At 37.7% G+C, this 18,176-nt stretch overlaps 1 protein-coding gene across 1 annotated transcript in view; it reads left to right on the top strand.

Annotated features, from left to right (window-relative positions):
- The first annotated feature begins 505 nt into the window (after positions 1-505).
- The window catches only part of LOC129403484 (complement C5-like), a 52,043-nt gene continuing 34,372 nt past the window's right edge, over positions 506-18,176 (top strand). The window contains exons 1-11 of the mRNA XM_055132144.1: positions 506-615; positions 1,721-1,913; positions 2,602-2,767; positions 5,402-5,472; positions 8,866-8,957; positions 10,724-10,806; positions 11,487-11,574; positions 13,328-13,430; positions 14,138-14,255; positions 15,905-16,092; positions 16,831-16,998. Of these exons, the coding sequence (XP_054988119.1) occupies positions 506-615; positions 1,721-1,913; positions 2,602-2,767; positions 5,402-5,472; positions 8,866-8,957; positions 10,724-10,806; positions 11,487-11,574; positions 13,328-13,430; positions 14,138-14,255; positions 15,905-16,092; positions 16,831-16,998 (1,380 nt within the window). The remainder of the gene's footprint in view (positions 616-1,720; positions 1,914-2,601; positions 2,768-5,401; positions 5,473-8,865; positions 8,958-10,723; positions 10,807-11,486; positions 11,575-13,327; positions 13,431-14,137; positions 14,256-15,904; positions 16,093-16,830; positions 16,999-18,176) is intronic.

The raw sequence follows: 18,176 nt of genomic DNA on the forward strand, positions 1-18,176 counted from the left end.
GTCTCCCAGAGTAGGTTAACTGTTCACTGAGGTCAAATTATAGTGTGAAGACAAGACTTCCCAGGCTTCTCTGGGCTATCTCCAGCGGCCAAGGTGACTTAATGAGAAAAACAAAGCAATAAGGAAACTAGCCATCAGCCCCTACATCTGTAGGATCGTTGCACTGGAACCAGTAAAGGCAATGGTTCTGGGCATTGGCTTCATAGTCTACTCCCAGAACTTGTGGAAGCTAAGGCAGCCTTCAAGAACTTTGTGCCTGTGTCCAGTTTTGAAACATTTTCTAAGAGACTATTTTGGGTGTCATTTAGTTTGATTCATCATAGTTAAACAGACTCATCACAAACAAACATATGAGCTAACAGCACTCGCTTCAGATTCCAAAATTGCTGATAGACACTAAGAGGTTATCACGTAAATGATTGGGTTTCTTACTTAAATGAAAAAACTCTCAGACATTAATTATTAACCTGAACACTCATTTAAATACACCTTTTAAATAGAGGTCATGAGTAGAGATACCATACAAGCACAATTTGATGCTATTCCAGCCATGGATATCTTAAGCATAATATGTATATTTTTCTACTTGGGAAGAAGTTGGGGACAGGAGCAAACGTAAGTGAAGGATTTCATATTTTATTTGCAAATGTTTGTATAGTAGTTATATAGGAAGCAAAATTTACTTCATGCCCTAAAATTTTAACTTCCTACTTCTAAAAATTAACCTCCTACTTATGAAAATGTCCACTTTTATCTATTAATCAATGCTGTTACTGGCCTGGCATGATTTGTGTCCTAATATAAGATGGTATCGAGGTATTCAGAGGCATAACTTGCTGATTAGTATTTTGATTTAAAATATTTCATGGAGATGGGAAGGAGTGGCCTGTTCTCCTGGTTCTCAAGGGACTGGGAGTTAGCAGTCACTAGTCCCACGTACTGGGTGTTTTCATTGGGTTCTGGAAGTTCGTGGCTGCCGGGAACCAAAGGGGACAGGTGGAGGGTCAATGCCTGTTCAATCTGAGGCACCCAGGTGAAATCGTCCTGGTGCAAGGTACGGAGGCATGTCTGGATCATTATGAACTCATGTTCATGAGCCGCCCAGATCATAATCCCTATCTGTAGCATCTTTAGGGGACTCTACTAAACATTCCCCTGGAGATAGAGAGCCAACTGCCTTTTATCTGCTTCCATAAAAAATCATCTTAGGATGCTCTCTGGAGTCTGCTAGTTTTAGCATAGATAAGTTACATTTTGAGTAATAAAATATGTACTGCTATGTACATGAACCATTGATTATGTGTCTTGCTTCTCTTAGGCGAAAAAAAATTAAATATCATGTTTTATTAAAAGAATATATATATGCGAACCTGAAGGTAGACTATAGATCAAAGACAATGGCCACTCAAGGCCTCTAGTGCAAACTACAACACCCAAAAGGAAAGAGAGAACAAAAGGGAATTCCCTGCCACAGAGGTGGAGTGTGGTGGGGCATAAGGGGTGGGGTGGTGGGAGGGATAATGGAATCATTGGTGGTGGAGAATGGGCAGTGGTAGAGGGATAAGTACTCGATCATTGTATGACTGAAACGCAAGCATGAATGTTTGTAAGTCTCTAACTGTACGCCATGGTGATTCAGTAATAAAAAATTTAAAAATAATTTTAAAAAAAGCAAGTTTGGAGACTCAAAAAAATGTCTATAATTTTGCTCTTTCAACAGGTATGTTGTCTTCGCACCTAAAGCTTTCTGTGTTGATGCCTCTGAGAAAGTAGTGATTCAAGCTCATGGATATACAGAACCATTTGCTGTGTCTGTTGCTATTAAAAGTTATCCTGACAAAAATTCCATATATTCCCTTGGGCAAGTTAATTTATCTCCAGAAAATAAATTTCAAGGCTCTGCAAGCTTAATCGTATGTATATTTTCTCATCATGTCTAATTTCTCATGTAAAGCACATGCATCACTAACACACTCATCTGTTGTACATATAGATAAAGAGAAGATACACAGTACAAAAGTGTGTGCAATCGTTGATGAGTTGAAAAATCCCATGTTTATATATTCAGGTCAGAATAAAATGCTAGAGAATTTGCTTTTGATTTGTGGTTCATGTAAATATACACAAGTTGGAATGTGTCAGATAAAAATTATTGATGAGAAAAGGTTTGGCAACTTGAAAACAAAACCAATTTTGAAAGTGTCTGAAAGTTACATGATAAATTTTAGGGAAAGATTATTTACGTAATAAAATTTTATCTAATATTAGAAGAAAAATACATCTGGAGAGATACATAGATTGATGTATCTCTTGTTCCAAAATATTTATAGAATGGAGAACATTCCATTCTGAACATATATTTTGCTAAATTATACTAATATTTTAGGAAACATACTTGATTCTGGAAAATAATTATTTTGCTAAAAAAATCAAAGCAAGCAAACTTTTTCTCAGACAAATATGTGAAGCATATGTTCAAGGAATATGAAACAAATATCCATGAACCTAGTAGTATATATTTCTTACCATATCAGTATGTCTGAAAAGGGCCACATACATTATATTTGTACAATTAGTATTAAAATATTGATATTTTAACAGATAAAACGAAAAGATTTGCCTGGAGAACCAAATGCAATTTCATATGTGTATTTAGAAGTAATATGTGCTCATTTTTCAAAAACAATAACAATTCCACTACGTTATGACAATGGATTCATCTTTATTGAGACAGATAAATCTATTTACTCTTCAGATGAAACATCAGGTATGCGGTAGGATTTTTAAAAAGTTATACTTGGGGTAATATAATTATAATAAGTGCAAATATCTATGATTTTGGTGGCAGAGTTATTGTACTTCTACCAACACCAAAGTGCCAAAGACATGACCTTTCCTCCCCCGCGCACCCCTCCCCCAGCGTGCCACCACCACCAGTGACCTAATGTGACTTCTGGACCATTTCTTCCTTCCATCCAAGCCTTTCCTCACAACTGATTGGTAATTTCAGTTTTGTAGTTAAACTTAAGAGTTTGTTATTAGTATGTACTCTCTATTCCATTGCTTTTCTTCCTTACAAAACAATGTAAATGAAATCATTTATCATTGTCCTTCTCCCTGTGACTTATTGAATATGAGACTCTACTTCCTATTGTGCTGTAAATAAAGTAAGATTTCATGTTTTATTATAGTTGAGAGAATTTAAGGATTCTCTGAGCAATAGCACAGCAGCTAGGGTGTTTCCCTTGCACGTGGCCGACCAGGGTTTCATTCCTCTGTCCCTTTTGGAGAACCCACCAAGCTACTGAGAGTATCCAGCCCTCATGGCCATTCCTGGCAAGCTACTCATGGCGTATTCGATATGCCAACAACAGTTACAAGAAGTATCACAATAGAGACATTACTGGTGCCCACTCAAACAAATCGAAGAACAACAACAAAAAAACAAATGGGACAAGAGTGTGACAGTGCTACAGAGAGAATTTCAGTGTGTTTCTGTAATCCCGTTGCTCATTGATTTGTTCGAGCGGGCACCAGTCACATCTCTATTCTGAAAGTTGTTACTGTTGTTGGCATATCGAATATGCCACGGGTAGCTTGCCAGACTCTCCTGTGCGGGCTAGATGCTATTTGTGGCTTGCTGGGCTCTCAGAGTGGGATGGAGGAATCGAACCCAGGTTGGCTGCTTGCAAGACAAGGCAAACACCTTAGCCCCTAGGTTATTGCTCCAGCCCTTCATTGCAGGAAAATGCCACAACTTGTTGCTGTTGTTTGAGCCACACTCACCAGTGCTCAGGCCTCACTCCTGGCTCTGTGCTCCAGGATTATTCCTCATTGTGCCAGGAGATTACAGATAATGTGGTGCTATAAAGAAACCACAAAATTTTTTCCTAAATTTTATTTTTGGCATGGGGGCTTACAATATTTTTTTATAATTTATTGATTTTTTAATTAGTGAGTCACAGTGAGGGTACAGTTACAGATTCACACATTTTCGTGCTTGTTTTACCCTCATGCAATGTTTGAGAGCCCATCCCTCCACCAGTGTCCATTCTCCACCACCAATGAACCCAGTATCCCTCCCACCCCCTATCCCTCCCCCCCACTCCACTCCACCTCTGTGGCAGAGCATTCCAATTTGTCCTCTCTCTCTCCTTTTGGGTGTTGTGGTTTGCAATAGGCGTATTGAATGGCCATCATGTACAGTCTCTAGTCTACTTTCAGCGTGCATCTCACTCCCCGTTTGGGATTTCAAATCACATTTTACTTGGTGTTCCCTCCTCTATCTGGGATGACTTTCCCCCAGAATGTGAGGCTAGCTTCCAAGCCATGGAGCCAACCTCCTGGTATTATATACTACTATTCTTGGGTATTAGTCTCCTAGTCTGCCATTTTATACTCCACAGATGAGTGCAATCTTTCTATGTCTGTCCCTCTCTTTCTGGCTCATTTCACTTAGCTGATACTTTCCATGTTGATCCACTTATATGCAAAGTTCAGTGCTCAGGGGTGCTGGGACTATTCCCTGTGATACTCAGTCAGGCGAGTGGTACAGTGCTAGTGTCCAGGGATGTGGGTGCTTGGACACTGCCATGCAGTTTACTCTGGCCATGTTCAGTGGCCTCAAATGCCTCTCATCAGTATCATAGGTGTCACTTTTTTTGTAAATTGACTTTAGATTCTTGATTCTTCACCACCATTGAACTGCTTTTGTTGTTGTTTGTTTCTCTTCATGTACTTTACTTGCATGTAGAATGCTACGCATTTTGTGTGTTGATTTTCCAACCTATTTTTTTTGCTTTGTTTATTGTTTTTAATGCTGGAGCAATAGCACAGCAGGTAGGGCGTTTGCCTTGCACATGGCCAACCCGGGTTTTATTCCTCTCTCCCTCTCAGAGAGCCCGGCAAGCTACCGAGAGTATCCCGCCGGCATGGCAGAGCCTGGCAAACTCCCCGTGGTGTATTCCATATGCCAAAAACAGAAACAAGTCTCACAATGGAGACGTTATGGTGCCCACTTGAGCTAATCGATGAGCAACAGGAGAACAGGAATACAGTGAATACTTATTTTATTGGAGACTTTAAGGTTTAAGAGTAAATTTTAATCTGGGGGATGGTGGTGGGTGAAAGATAGTTGATCAATGGATAAATCAGGACAATAACTTATTTTTGTGTCCTCCCTGTCCCCCATCAATGAAGTTATTTCTCAACTTATACCATATAGAATGGTTAAGAATTGATGAACCAAGGTTAAGCCATAAATTATAAAAGCAAAATATGAGAAACATATCTGTATAAAATAGAAAAAAACCTTAGGATCGTGTCAATTTCTTTTTCAAAATGTTTTAAAAACATTTTTAAATGTTTTAAAAAGTTTTTTATTATGACTTTTCTTTTACAGTAAAAGTTAGAGCTTATACATTTGACGAAAACCTAAAACCAGCTCAAAGAGAAGTTATCTTAACTTTTATAGTGAGTATGGCATTAATTTTAAATTTTTTCTTCTTTTAGGATTTTATTTGGGTCCAATGATATATAATACTGTTAATAACTTAGGTTTAGGCATACAAATGTTCCAAATCTATAGCCACAGTAACAGTATCCTTCCACTAAGGTTTCAAGATCTACACTACCCCTCACCCCAACACACATACACACACACACACACACACACACACTCCCTCCTGGCCTGCCACATTACACTATTGGCAAACTTTTAAAAAAATATTTTATTACTATACTTGGGTCACATATCTGCAATAGTGTCAACACTAATGGTTTTAATGGATAAGTACCTTACCTACTCACCACCAGAGTCATTATGTTACTACGTTCAGTCCATTTTATCTATCCCTCCCTAGTATGTCTCCCCACTTACTTGACATTCTTAGATCTGTCATCAGGGGTAAGGGTCTATCATCATCTGATGCTTGAGATTCCCCTGTCTTGTTTCTTTATAATACCACAAAAGAGGCATTATTCAGTACTTGTTCTGCTCCTTCTGACTTACTTCCCTGATCAAGAAACCCTAGTTTCATCCAAGTTGCAATGAACTGCCTGTGGTTAAAATCAAAATTTAACCTTGATGTAGCACTTTAGCATTGTCCTCCCTTTTTTCATCGATTTGCTCGAGTGGGCACCAGTAATGTCTCCATTGTGAGAGGGACTGAACAATCAAACCCAGGTCGGCTGCATGCAAGGCAAACACCCTACCTGTTGTGCTAAGACTGGCTTAAATACAAACATAATTTATGATAAGCTGAATCATATTTTTAGTATATATGTATACATTAACACATATATGCTACAGAGCCAAACATTCTGCAAGCATGAGATTGGGACTACAACAACCAAGCTAAAAAAGTGCCTGTCTGGAACAATAGTACAGTGGATAGGGCATTCCCTTTGTGTGAAGCCACCTGGGTTCTATCCCCAGCACCACATAGAGTTCCTCAGGCTTCCAGGAATGATCCTGAGCACAGACACAAGAGTACATGCTGAGCACCACTGGGTAAAGCCTGAACAAACGAACAAGCAAAACAGTGCCTGTCAAGGAGGCAGGCTGGTGGGAACATGGGGACATTGGCAGAGGGAAGTCCGCACTGGGGGTGGGATTGGTGTTGGAATATAGAATGCCTGAAATGCAATCACAAGTAACATTGTAATTAACGTGACTGAATATTTAGTATTTTTAATTTTAAATAAAAAATTTCACTTGGATGGTTTTCTCATATTATTAAAGAGTTCATTCTTTTATCTCTGGTCAAATGTGACAAAACTTATTTCAAAGCTACAATAGTACATCAATTATGTATACAAGGTAGCAATTTAAATGTTTATGTATTTATTTTGATTTGGGGACCATACTTGGCTGTGCTCAGGGCTTATTTTTGGCTCTGTGCTCTGGGATCACTTCTGATGCCATGGGATCAAACTCAGGTTAGTTTGGTTAGCTAGTAAGCACGTTACTCACTGTTCTATATCTCTGCTCCCAATTTTAGTATTATCTTATCCAATTGGAAACATTTTTTTAAAATAAATTATTTATTTTTATTGAATCATTGTGAGATACATGGTTCCAAAGCTGTTCATGGTTGAGTTTCAGTTGTATCTAAATATCAGACCTGAATCCATAACCTCCATGGAGGAAAATGTAGGCAGAACCCTCCTTGATATTGAAGCTAAAGGCATCTTCAAAGGTGAAACATCACCTACCATGCAAGTGAAACTAAAGATAAACAAATGGGACTCCATTAAACTAAGAAGCTTCTGCATCTCAAAAGAAATGGTGACCAAGATACAGAGACAGACCTCTGAATGGGAAACATCATTCACCCAATAACCATCAAATAGGGGTGGATATCCAAGATCTATCTGGCACTGGTAGAACTTCACAAGAAAAAAACATCCCACAACATCAAAAAATGGACAGAAGAAATGAACAGAAACTACTTCAAAGAGGAATTAAAAATGGCCAAAAGGCACACGATAAAATGCTCTACATTTTATCTACAGGGAGATGCAAATAAAAACAACAATGAGATATCAACTCACAGAGACTGGCACACATAAAAAAGAACAAGACAACCAGAGCTGGCATGCATGTGGAGAAAGGAACTCTTTCATTGCTGGTGAGAATGCCGACTGGTCTAACTTTTTGGAAAATAATATGGACATTCCTCAAGAAACTAGAAATTGAGTTCTCATTTGACACAGTAATTCCACTTCTGGGAATAAAGGTATCTCAGAAGTGGAATAAAGGGGAAGACTCTTTCTTTATAAAATTCTGTTAAATGTATGTGTCTACTTGGTAGCTGTGATGCATGGGCAGGTAGAGCACGTGTGTGTGTTATGTAAGAGGACCATGACATGCATTGTCATGACAACCTTACAATGATTTTCACCTCTCCTTCTACATGAGAAAGTGGAACTTTAGAAAACTTGAGTCACCACCATGATCATACAGATAATAACTGATTTTTCAGTTGAATACAGTAAACCAGGCAAAGAAAATACAGGACCAATAGTAGAACAGATCTAAAGAGAAATGAAAGCAAAGTTAGCTACTAATTATTCTGGAAGAAAGTGCTGAAGAATGAAGGCAGTTTCTGATCTTGGTCTTTTAGAATACCACTGGGAAGATTGACAGATAGAAGCTGAACTATGTCTTGGCATCTGAGGAGAATCAGAGGTTTGGAGACATAAAAAATCAAGGTATAAGGCTGGACCAAGTAATGACTTGATCACAGAGGAATGTCTCAGAAACACTCCAGAATGATAGAGTGGAAGCTTTGATATGTTGCTTTGCATCAAGAGACACTGTCTGGGACAGACAGGTTTGGGTTCAGGTAGTTTTGATGGGAAGGTAAATGGCTCCACACAGCCTTGTGGATCCTTGTTAGGAGTCTCCATGGAGAGGAGACATTGAAGAGGTCAGAGGACATTGCTATGACATTTCCTGATGTATTCTGAGTTGATCTTGAATATGACAAGAAATCGAAAAAACCTTTTGAGCATAGCATGGAGACTTTGCCTGAAAATTATCCTAGAAGTCTCACTCGGGGAGAAGGAAAGTGAGGAGTTTAACACACTTGAATATTCATCATTCTCTTTATGATTGTTCTAAATATAAACCTTTTTAATTGCCTTACCCTGTTATTTGTAATTAATATTTGCTAACTAACTTGAATGGCTGACAGTCTCAGACTCTATACCTGGCCAATGTTTCTCTACCTAGTTTCAACATAGTTTCTTAGAGAATATATATCTATTGAGACAATCCATCACATGCTATTTTGTATATATGAACTCATGTTTTATAGGTTGTCTGAAAAATAAAACTCACTTTTTTCTTTTTACTTGTAGGACCCTGAAGGGAAAGAAACTGAAATGGTTGGAAGTACTACAAATCCTGGAATTGTAACTTTCCGCAATTTCTACATGCCATTCTTTCCTAAGTATTTAAAAATATTTGTTGTTGAAGTCCTTTTGTTTATAATCAGTAGATGTACCTGGAGTAATGGCATATATTTGTAGAGACAGTTATATAGGATAAAAAATAGGTGATGTTGGGGGGCTGGAGCACTGTGGGTATGGCATTTGCCTTGCACACAGCCGACCGGCTTAGATTCCCAGCATCCCATATGGTCCCCTGAGCACCGCCAGGGGTAACTCCTGAGTGCAGAGCCAGAAATAACCCCTGTGCATTGCCTGGTGTGACCAAAAAGCAAAAAAAAAAAGCTGATGTAAAGAAAGTTTGTTTCCTACTGTGTCTCAGAGCCAGTGAGTGTCCTTTCTTCTCTCTTTCTCCTCTTCCTGTAGGGACAACTGCACAGGCTTCTCTGACAGCATGGCCAGCATCAGCACCAACCTAGTCTGCTCTATCTGATTCAGTAAACAAGTTTCATAGGAAAAGCCAGGCAGGGACACTGTGAGACAGACACTGCCCCCAAGTTTCTAAGAGTTTCATAGAATAGAATAATGTTGTAAATGCACTATGTCCACTAATATGTGTTTTAGAGTCTGCAAAAACATTCAAATTACTTCATATAATAAGTCCAAGGATATTCTGAGACATACATGGATAATTTCTTATTGCATAGTGTTTTGAAACCCTAACACTTCAACATATAGAGGAAATGAATATGAATTCCCCCCAATCTTGTGTGCCAAGAACTCAGTTCCTTAATTTTTCTCTTTTCCAGTTATGAATATTAAGTGCTAGAAAAATTTATAGGCCTCTTAAGGCCATGTAGCTTTGAAACAGTTAGCTGAAAGGAGAACCAGATCTACCTCATGACTAGATGCTCCTTCGCTCTTTCCTTTATCCATACTTCTCCTCTAAAATTATTTTGGGGGCTGGAGATGTGGCTCATGGGTACAGTCAATGCTTTCCATGTGTGAAGTCTCATATTTCATTCCTGACACTGAAAAAGAAATTCACACTAACTTTGAGTTGTCAAGTCTTCAAAACTGCATTTGATCATTTCAAGCTTCATCTTATCAAACGGTCCTAAACACATAATCCATATTTCTGTCCTATGGTATAATCTATGTTATCTAGTAATATGATAGAACTTCATATTGGTTGGTTGGTTGACCACTGTCTTTAAATTTAAATATTTTCCAGCTAAATATATACTATGGTATACCAGACAATGTACAGCAATAAAGAAATTACAGTATGCATACAACTGTTCTTAAAATGCATGTTTTTATCTATAATTTAAAATCCTGCAGACATAGTATATTAGGTTATCCACTGTGGTCATTTTCCACTAGCACAGAATTTTGGCAGAAGACTTTAAGAGCCAGAATTATCAATAAAAGTCCAAGTCTACATTTTTGTTCCTGGGCAATTTAATTAATCTCTCTAGGAGAGATTTTCTGATGATAAAATCAAGATAATAATGTAATCATTTGTCATCCCTTTGTTCATCGATTTGTTCGAGTGGGTACCAGTAACTTCTCCATTCGTCCCTGTTGCGTGCTAGTGTAGCCCATCGGCGACTGCTCTCTCCAATAAAGTACTTGGGTTACCAAACCCAGTAATATAATGTATTCTTGAATATTTATGTGAGGATTGAATGAGTTAACACGCAAGTCAATGAACACTGTGCTTAAACCTCACTAAGAGCTTATTTGAAGGGTAGATATAATCAATGGGTGAATTAGAGATATGATTTGATGGGACCTACATGTTTTGCATGTTGTGTTTTCACAGGCTTGGTTTATGGACAATTAATGCTAAGTACAGAGAGGACTTCACAACAACAGGAACTACACAATTTGAGTTTAAGAAAAAGGGTAATGTCTCGAAAAAGACATGCAACAGAATACCCCCTGACATGATTAAAGTCAATAATTGGAGTTACTTATTAAGTGTCTTAGACTTCAGTCAAATCATAAGCTTCTTGCTCTGCTTATCTCTAGAGAGAAGCAGCCTGAAGATATACTTGTTTTGCCTTTTACCACCTGCTCTGGTCACTTTGATACCAAATTTGCCTTCACTCCCTTTGTTTAGTTCTCATTTAAAAATTAATTTATGTTCTACAAATAATGATGTCTTGCCGTGGTGAGAGTTTGAGATTGATGTTCAGATCTTGGATAGAGTGAAAGAGAATCACTAAACACCGTGGATACTAATGAATCAACTTCTTTTCAATTTTGTGTATACCTGGGAGATCATCAAACCCTACATAAAAGTCATAGTAAAAGACCTTTACACAATAAGCAAAACTGAATCTTGGTCTTATCAGACGTCTGATAGTAGCACGTGTACTTCTGTGAAGATAGCATTGCTAGAGGAAAGATGAGATTTGTCTCTATGAGGTGATAAAGAGGCTCCCTGTGTGTGAACAGTGGGCATAACCAGGGGAAGGATATCAATGTTATTGATATTTATCATCCCCTTGAAGCAAAAAATTTCTCCTTGAATAGCAGATATACTAATAAATGTATTATTTCTTGCATATATTTCTTTTTAGAAAGACAAAGTTATGTCTTAATAGAACCAGAAAACAATGTTATCAGCTATAAAGATCTAGAGGACTTCAAGATTAATATAAAAGTTAGGTAAGAAAATATTATTTTCTGATTCATCAAACCTCTGTATGCAAAAGTATTTAATTTTGGGAGTGAGTCAAATATTATGATTTCTAGCGGGTTTTGTGTGAAAAAGACTAATTCAAAATTTAAAATAATAGAATTTAAAATGACTGCCATAGTTACTGCAGGTGAGTTCAATATTTATCAGAATATATACTTGTTATACAGTATATAATTTATCAGAAGTATACTTGTTGATTTGGTACTTAGAGGTGTTTTATAACTTTGTAATAAATAATCAAAAATACTGAATATCACACTGACTATTTAGGTGACTCTAATTACTCAGGTAGTAAAGTATGATGTTAAAAATATAGTTCCTTTTATTTCTGGCAGTTGATATTAATAACTGGCTGGAGCGATAGAACAGCGGGTAGGGTGTTTGCTTTGGATGCGGCTGACCTGGGTTCGATTCCTCCATCCCTCTCGGAGAGCCCGGCAAGCTATCAAGAAAATCCCGACAGCACGGAAGAGCCTGGCAAGCTACCCACAGCGTATTCAATATGCCAAAACAGTAACAAGTCTCACAATGGAGACATTACTGGTGCCCGCTCAAGCAAATTGATGAACATGGGACAACGGTGCTACAAGTGCTAATATTAATAAATGGCACAATAGTGATACAGTGATTCTAGAATTTATTGAATAGATTCAGAAATCATACTTGCAGACAAACTGGTACAAACACCGATTTTCTTCTTTATATTTAAATAGAGAGAATTCATGTTTTCCCTTTAATGGAAAGGTAAATATGTGACTACTTGCAGGATAACATTGAGGGAGGGACCTTATATGTGTTGACTTTATGACAACACCTATGTGTAATTGCTACCCTAGCCCTCTTATGATTTGGGAGATAACTAGGCTGTAAGAGGGTCAGAGGGAGGAGGAGAAAAAGAGATTGGGCAAGGAGAGAATGAAGGAGAATCCAAGAGAGGAATTAAGGAAAATCCCAGGGGAGAATCAAGGAGGACCCGGGGAAGGGGAATCAGGAGAGAATGAGATGAGATTGGAGTAAACTGCAATTGATACCAACCAGCCTGGCCCTCGGTTACTCCTTTGTCCACCCATTGCCATCGGTCTTCCAGGGTGGGGGAAAGGCCTGAGACCACCAAATGCAGGCTGCCAGAGACTTGCAGGTTTTGTATTCGTTTTTGGAATACACAGCTAACATACAAACAATTTGCCTCCAGTACCCTTGGGATCAAGTGACTCTTTTATTAAACGGGCAGCAGAAGTTTAACGGTTATTTAGACAGACACATGTTTTGAAACACAGTTCTGTGCCAACTTATTATGAACTTAAAATATATGGAATTGGAATAAGTTCTTTCTGTCATCATGAGACTCAAGTTCCTCATTTGTCAACAATAATAGAAATTGCTACTTCAGCACTGGTGAACTCTGAATGAAATACATTAGTGAACATCAAGTCTGATTCCAGAGAGAAGCAAATTTCTAGTGATTACATTAGAGTTTAATAAAAAAATGACTTTTTAGAAAAGGAGTTAAGGGCTGGAAAGATGGTAAGGCATTATGGCACTTGCTTTGCACGGAGCTGGCTTCTGTTTAATTCCCAGGCACGGTGTGTGGTCCCTGCGCATAAGTCAGGAGATAACCCTGAAAACTGCTGGTGATTTCTCCCCAAGGATCCAAAGGCCCCAAACAATATTAAAGCCAAAAAGAAAGTTAACTATATTTTCTTTTAACAAATATTACAGTGGGAATATTCCTGAGGGGGATGTTTTTGTCTTTTTTGCAATAAAAGAAGATTTACATGATGACGAAAAAGAAATGTTGCTTGCAGAAATACAAACGACAAAGGTAAGAAGAGATAAATTGGTCTTTACAGAAATGGAGAATTGGGGCAAGCTAACCAGAATGTATAGAATAAAAGTGGGCTTTCCTCTTTAAGGGTTTACAGAACTAAGCCAAACCAATAAGCCATTGGGCTTTGGAAATATATGATTTCAGTTTCCAAAACCTGCTTTCTAAAGAAGCCTCATCATTTTGTGGACCTGATATTATGCACTTTAAATTTGGATCCAGCAGATATGGTGGTACCCAATTACAGCCTCAAATTTTTAACATGATTAGACATCAGAGATTTTCAGTCCATCAGAATCTTCTTGCCTAGGAAGGAAGAACATGACCTGAAGCTGAAGACTTACATGGAATGATCCGAATAATATCTACAATGTTCTTTTTTGGTGGTGGGGGGGGGAAGGCAGTTGGGCAGAGTGCCGGGAGGATGGACCACACTCTGCGAAGCTACGAGGTGACTCCTGGCTCTGCACTCAGGAGTGACTGCTGGCGATGCTGGGGGACCATATGAAATGTGGAAAGTTGAACCCTAGTGGGCCGTGTGCAAGGCAAATGCCATACCTGCCCCAAACAATGCTATTTTCAAGTGAAGGATTTGCAGATTGATGAAAGGAGAACTTGTTTCTCTGCGAGTTTGTTTCTCAGAATTCAGTAAATTATTGCCTCTCCCTTTTTGTCCTTTTTTTTTTAAAAAAAAAAAAAAACAGCTGGTTGATGGTGTTGCACAAATCAGTTTTAATACTACAGAGGAAATTAAAAAATTAAATATAAGTCCAGAAGATTTAAATAACAAGTACCTTAATATTTTTGTGGACGTAAGTGCAGGTAAGTTCCTACAGTACTGTATAAATTCATTTCTAATTCCTTTTCCTTGTTTTGCCCTTTATTTCTCTTGATTTCTTTTGCCCTGACCTAGGTCACAGGTACGGTTGTGTTGTGGTTCTGCAAACTTGATTGCAACCCACACCAGAAATCACAGTTCTGGTTTTGACGTGAATGTGCTTATCCTTGGGGCTAACTCTCCTTCAAACATATTAATTTCGGCAGAAACTTGTGCAATTTCTGATAATAGGTAGTGGCAATAATATGACCCCAGGGGTCATCTTACAGTTCTTTCACATTTCAAAGTTTACATTTTAATCAGTAACTGATATTGATTCAGTATTTGGCAAGCACAGTCGCTCTATCAAAATACTATCCATGAGCTCCATGGAAATGGAGTGTTTGTTATTGTGAACTACCTTATAAAATAAAAAAATATTTAAATTTAAAATAAAAGTTTCTGTCTCTAATTGTGACCCACCAAATTATGCCTGGAAAAGATAACCTTTTATCATAAAGAATAAGTGGTGGTGCTACCAGGAAATTTTACTTGCACAATTATAGTAAATTATAGAAAAAGTAATAAAATTATGAAAACTTCACTGACATTTGGAGGTCCTTTTAAATTTTTTAATGAATTATCACAAGTTTTTTTTTTTTTTATCACGCTGTCACAGGTGAGGCAGAAGCAGTGATGGCAGGTCTCCGTGTTCCTTCACTATTCCCGGGTTAGTCAATATTTTCAAGAATGAAAATATTGAATAATAAAGATGTTAGAGTTGGAAAGTAGAAAACTTTATTGGAATGGAGAAGAGAAAAGAAAAGGAGCTCCCCAAGTAGGGAAGAATTTCGTATTGTACTAAAAAGGGAGTTTTGTATAACCCCTTCTAAAGGCTCTCTGGTCAATTGAAATTTCTTTTGGTATTCAATTGATAAATATTACAGAGGATGCAAAAAAGTTACAGGTAAAGTTACAGGAAGATAAAGGTTCTTCCTGTAGACCCTTTTAGAAGGAAACTGGGATTTTCATGCTTCTTATTAATTAAAGAGTTTACTGGATTAGCTTTCTTGCCATTTGCCTCAGTCATTGTGAGTTCCCTATTAGCCTAAACTCCAGGGCAGAATTTTATGGTCCTGGGTAATTCCGGGAATGTCAAGTCAGAACCCTGGGGATGATGAAGCATGTGTTAGGTGGATAGAGAGTGGCAAGAGAAAACTGTGACACTCTCTCTCACTGGCAAGGGGAAACTGAGGCTGCCCTCTTTTACACTGCTTGGAAATGCTTTAACTGTGGCCTTGGAAATAATAACAAGCTGTGAGAACATACGTGCATGAATCTTCCCACAGGAAAGTATACTTTATACTTTAGGACATGAGACTATTTCTATTTTCTATTTCAATTATTCAATGAGAAAATGATATTAAATGATCTGATAATTCAAATGGTCTAGACAAGAACACAGTTATTGCAACTGATGAATGGAAGTCTGGCCAACCTCCTGACAACCACACTTTATTGGCTCAAGGAGGAGTCAGGTTCTTTCAGGATGAGTAGAGAAATCATTGAAATATAGATTTGTAATTCTTTATTAAGTGACCAGAGAATAAATGAATGACGTATTCTTAATCAAATACGTTCTTGGTTCTCACAGAGTGGGATCCAAGGAACATGGAGATGTTACATTGTGCGTACCATATTTTCAGAGTAGTGCATATTATTCTAACAGGTGAATTCCATGAAAGCAAAATAACTGATATCAAATACAGCATCTCACCCTACACTCTGGATTTGGTTGCCACTCCTCTTTTCCTGAAGCCTGGAAATCCATTTCCCATCAAGGTGAGATGACTAGAAAATCAAATATCGTTGATTTTGAGTCTGTGGTGGGCAGAGAATCTCTTAGAGCTATTGCTCCTTTGTGGGCTACAGGGTAGATAAGAAAAAGAAGAAGATATTGTGGAGACAAAAAGTAAGACAAGACAATCATAAAGCCCATAATTCAAAGAGGAGAACAAAAGTGATAACAACAAACAATTGTCTAGTTACTGGTCTGGCAATAATTTTACCAATCCATGTCAAACACTAACCTAACAATTCAGTCACTAGACTTTGAACTGAATGTAATTATTATATATATCTGAAATTCTTAAAACACAACCATAGTAGAAATGCACCTGATTACTAGCTTAAATCCAGCAAGTTTGTGCCTGGTAGTGAAAGAGGGAATTTATTTTGAGTTTGCTGTAAAAGAATCAATGGTGAAGATAGAGGGGAGGTGCAGTGGTTCCTGGAACATTCTTGGGGGTAATGGACGTTCCTATGGAGGGTGATATTGGGAAAATGTGTGCAGGAAACTATCACTAATAGTACTATCTATGACAGTTCATAAAAAATGGGAAAATATTTAATAGAAGAGTCATGACCATATAAAGGATATGTGTGTTATTTTCTATTATGTTATTTGCTACCATGAAATATAGACTTATCTATTAAAAATCAATACTAGCGATTGTACAATTTGCTATATTGTTACAGTTAATGGTGTTAATTGCTATTGAAATGGATTTGTTCCAATAGGTACAGGTGAATGCTCCTGGCCACGTTACAGGAGGGGTTGCAGTAATACTGGAAGGAATATTTGATAAAACCCTGAATCTGGGAACAATGGAAAGTACCACAAATTCTGATGGAGTAGCCTCATTTATCATAAACATTCCCTCTGATGTGGCAACACTGGATTTTCATGTGAGCAGAATTATGATGTGTTGTACTTCAAATGTATTTAAGCCTGTGGAGTAATTAGTGTGCCAGATAGAAGGGAACGTTTTACTGCATGTCTCATGAACTTCTCAGGAACATTTGACCCATCATCACAAGAAGTACAATGTCACATACTGAACATTCCATGAAGGGCACGATCCTATTAGTTCTATATCTAGGAGCTAACTTTTTTCTTCTTTTTCTAAACATTGTACTACTTAAGGTGACAAATTTAAACCAAACTGCCAATGGAATACAAGAATTAGAGTCATCTCCATTATTTCCTATTTTCATCCTCTCCCTCAATTCACAAGTGAAATCAGAAATTTTTTTCATTCTCTTTTCCCCCTCCCACATCTCCTCAAATTATGAAATCTGGATTTCAATTTCTCCTCAAAGGTGAAATCTGGATTATGCACCTGCTACAGCATTGGAAATATTCTCATCGGAGTTATCTGTGTGTTTTCCTAGTTCACAGTAATTTTTTTAGTTCTCTTTCTAGTTTTCTGCAAGGCAAATAACTGCTGGGCCAAGGGACCCTTTTCCTTTTAAACAAGTTATTATTGCCTTCTGTACTTTACTTGCTTTTGAGCTTCATTATTTATTTTTGTCTCTTTGGGAACACACCTACTGGTACTTGGGGGTCTCCCTTAGTGATATTTGGGGGACCAGGATGAAATATAGACACATGTGTAGCCTTTTATACTCTCAGTACCCTCTTATTCATTCCTTCATTTAAACTTTTCTTCTTTCCTCTCTTCTTCTAGCCTTCACATTTGATCAGTAATCCCTCGTTTGTTGGCTATTTTGGAGTGATTCTCAGGTTATGTTCGCCCTATCTTTTCTTCTTACATGAAACATTTTTAGTTGAAATATTTCTGTGTTCAGTCTTCTTTAAAATCTAATATTAAAGTTATTCTATGCAGTCAAGACATTTCTAGAGATTAATATTTTCCTATCTTTTTATTTTTGGGGGCCATACCTGGCAATTTACTCCTGGCTCTCACCTCAGACATCACTCCTTACTGACTCAGGAGTTTATATGGAGTGCCAGAAAATAAGCCCTGGTCAGCCATGTGAAGGCAGCTACCTCACCCATTGTATGAACTCTCCGGCCCTACATTTTCTCATATTTTTTCAAAAGTACAGAACTTAATTTCTGA

This window comes from Sorex araneus, chromosome 1 (assembly GCF_027595985.1).
Source record: "Sorex araneus isolate mSorAra2 chromosome 1, mSorAra2.pri, whole genome shotgun sequence".
Taxonomy (NCBI): domain Eukaryota; kingdom Metazoa; phylum Chordata; class Mammalia; order Eulipotyphla; family Soricidae; genus Sorex; species Sorex araneus.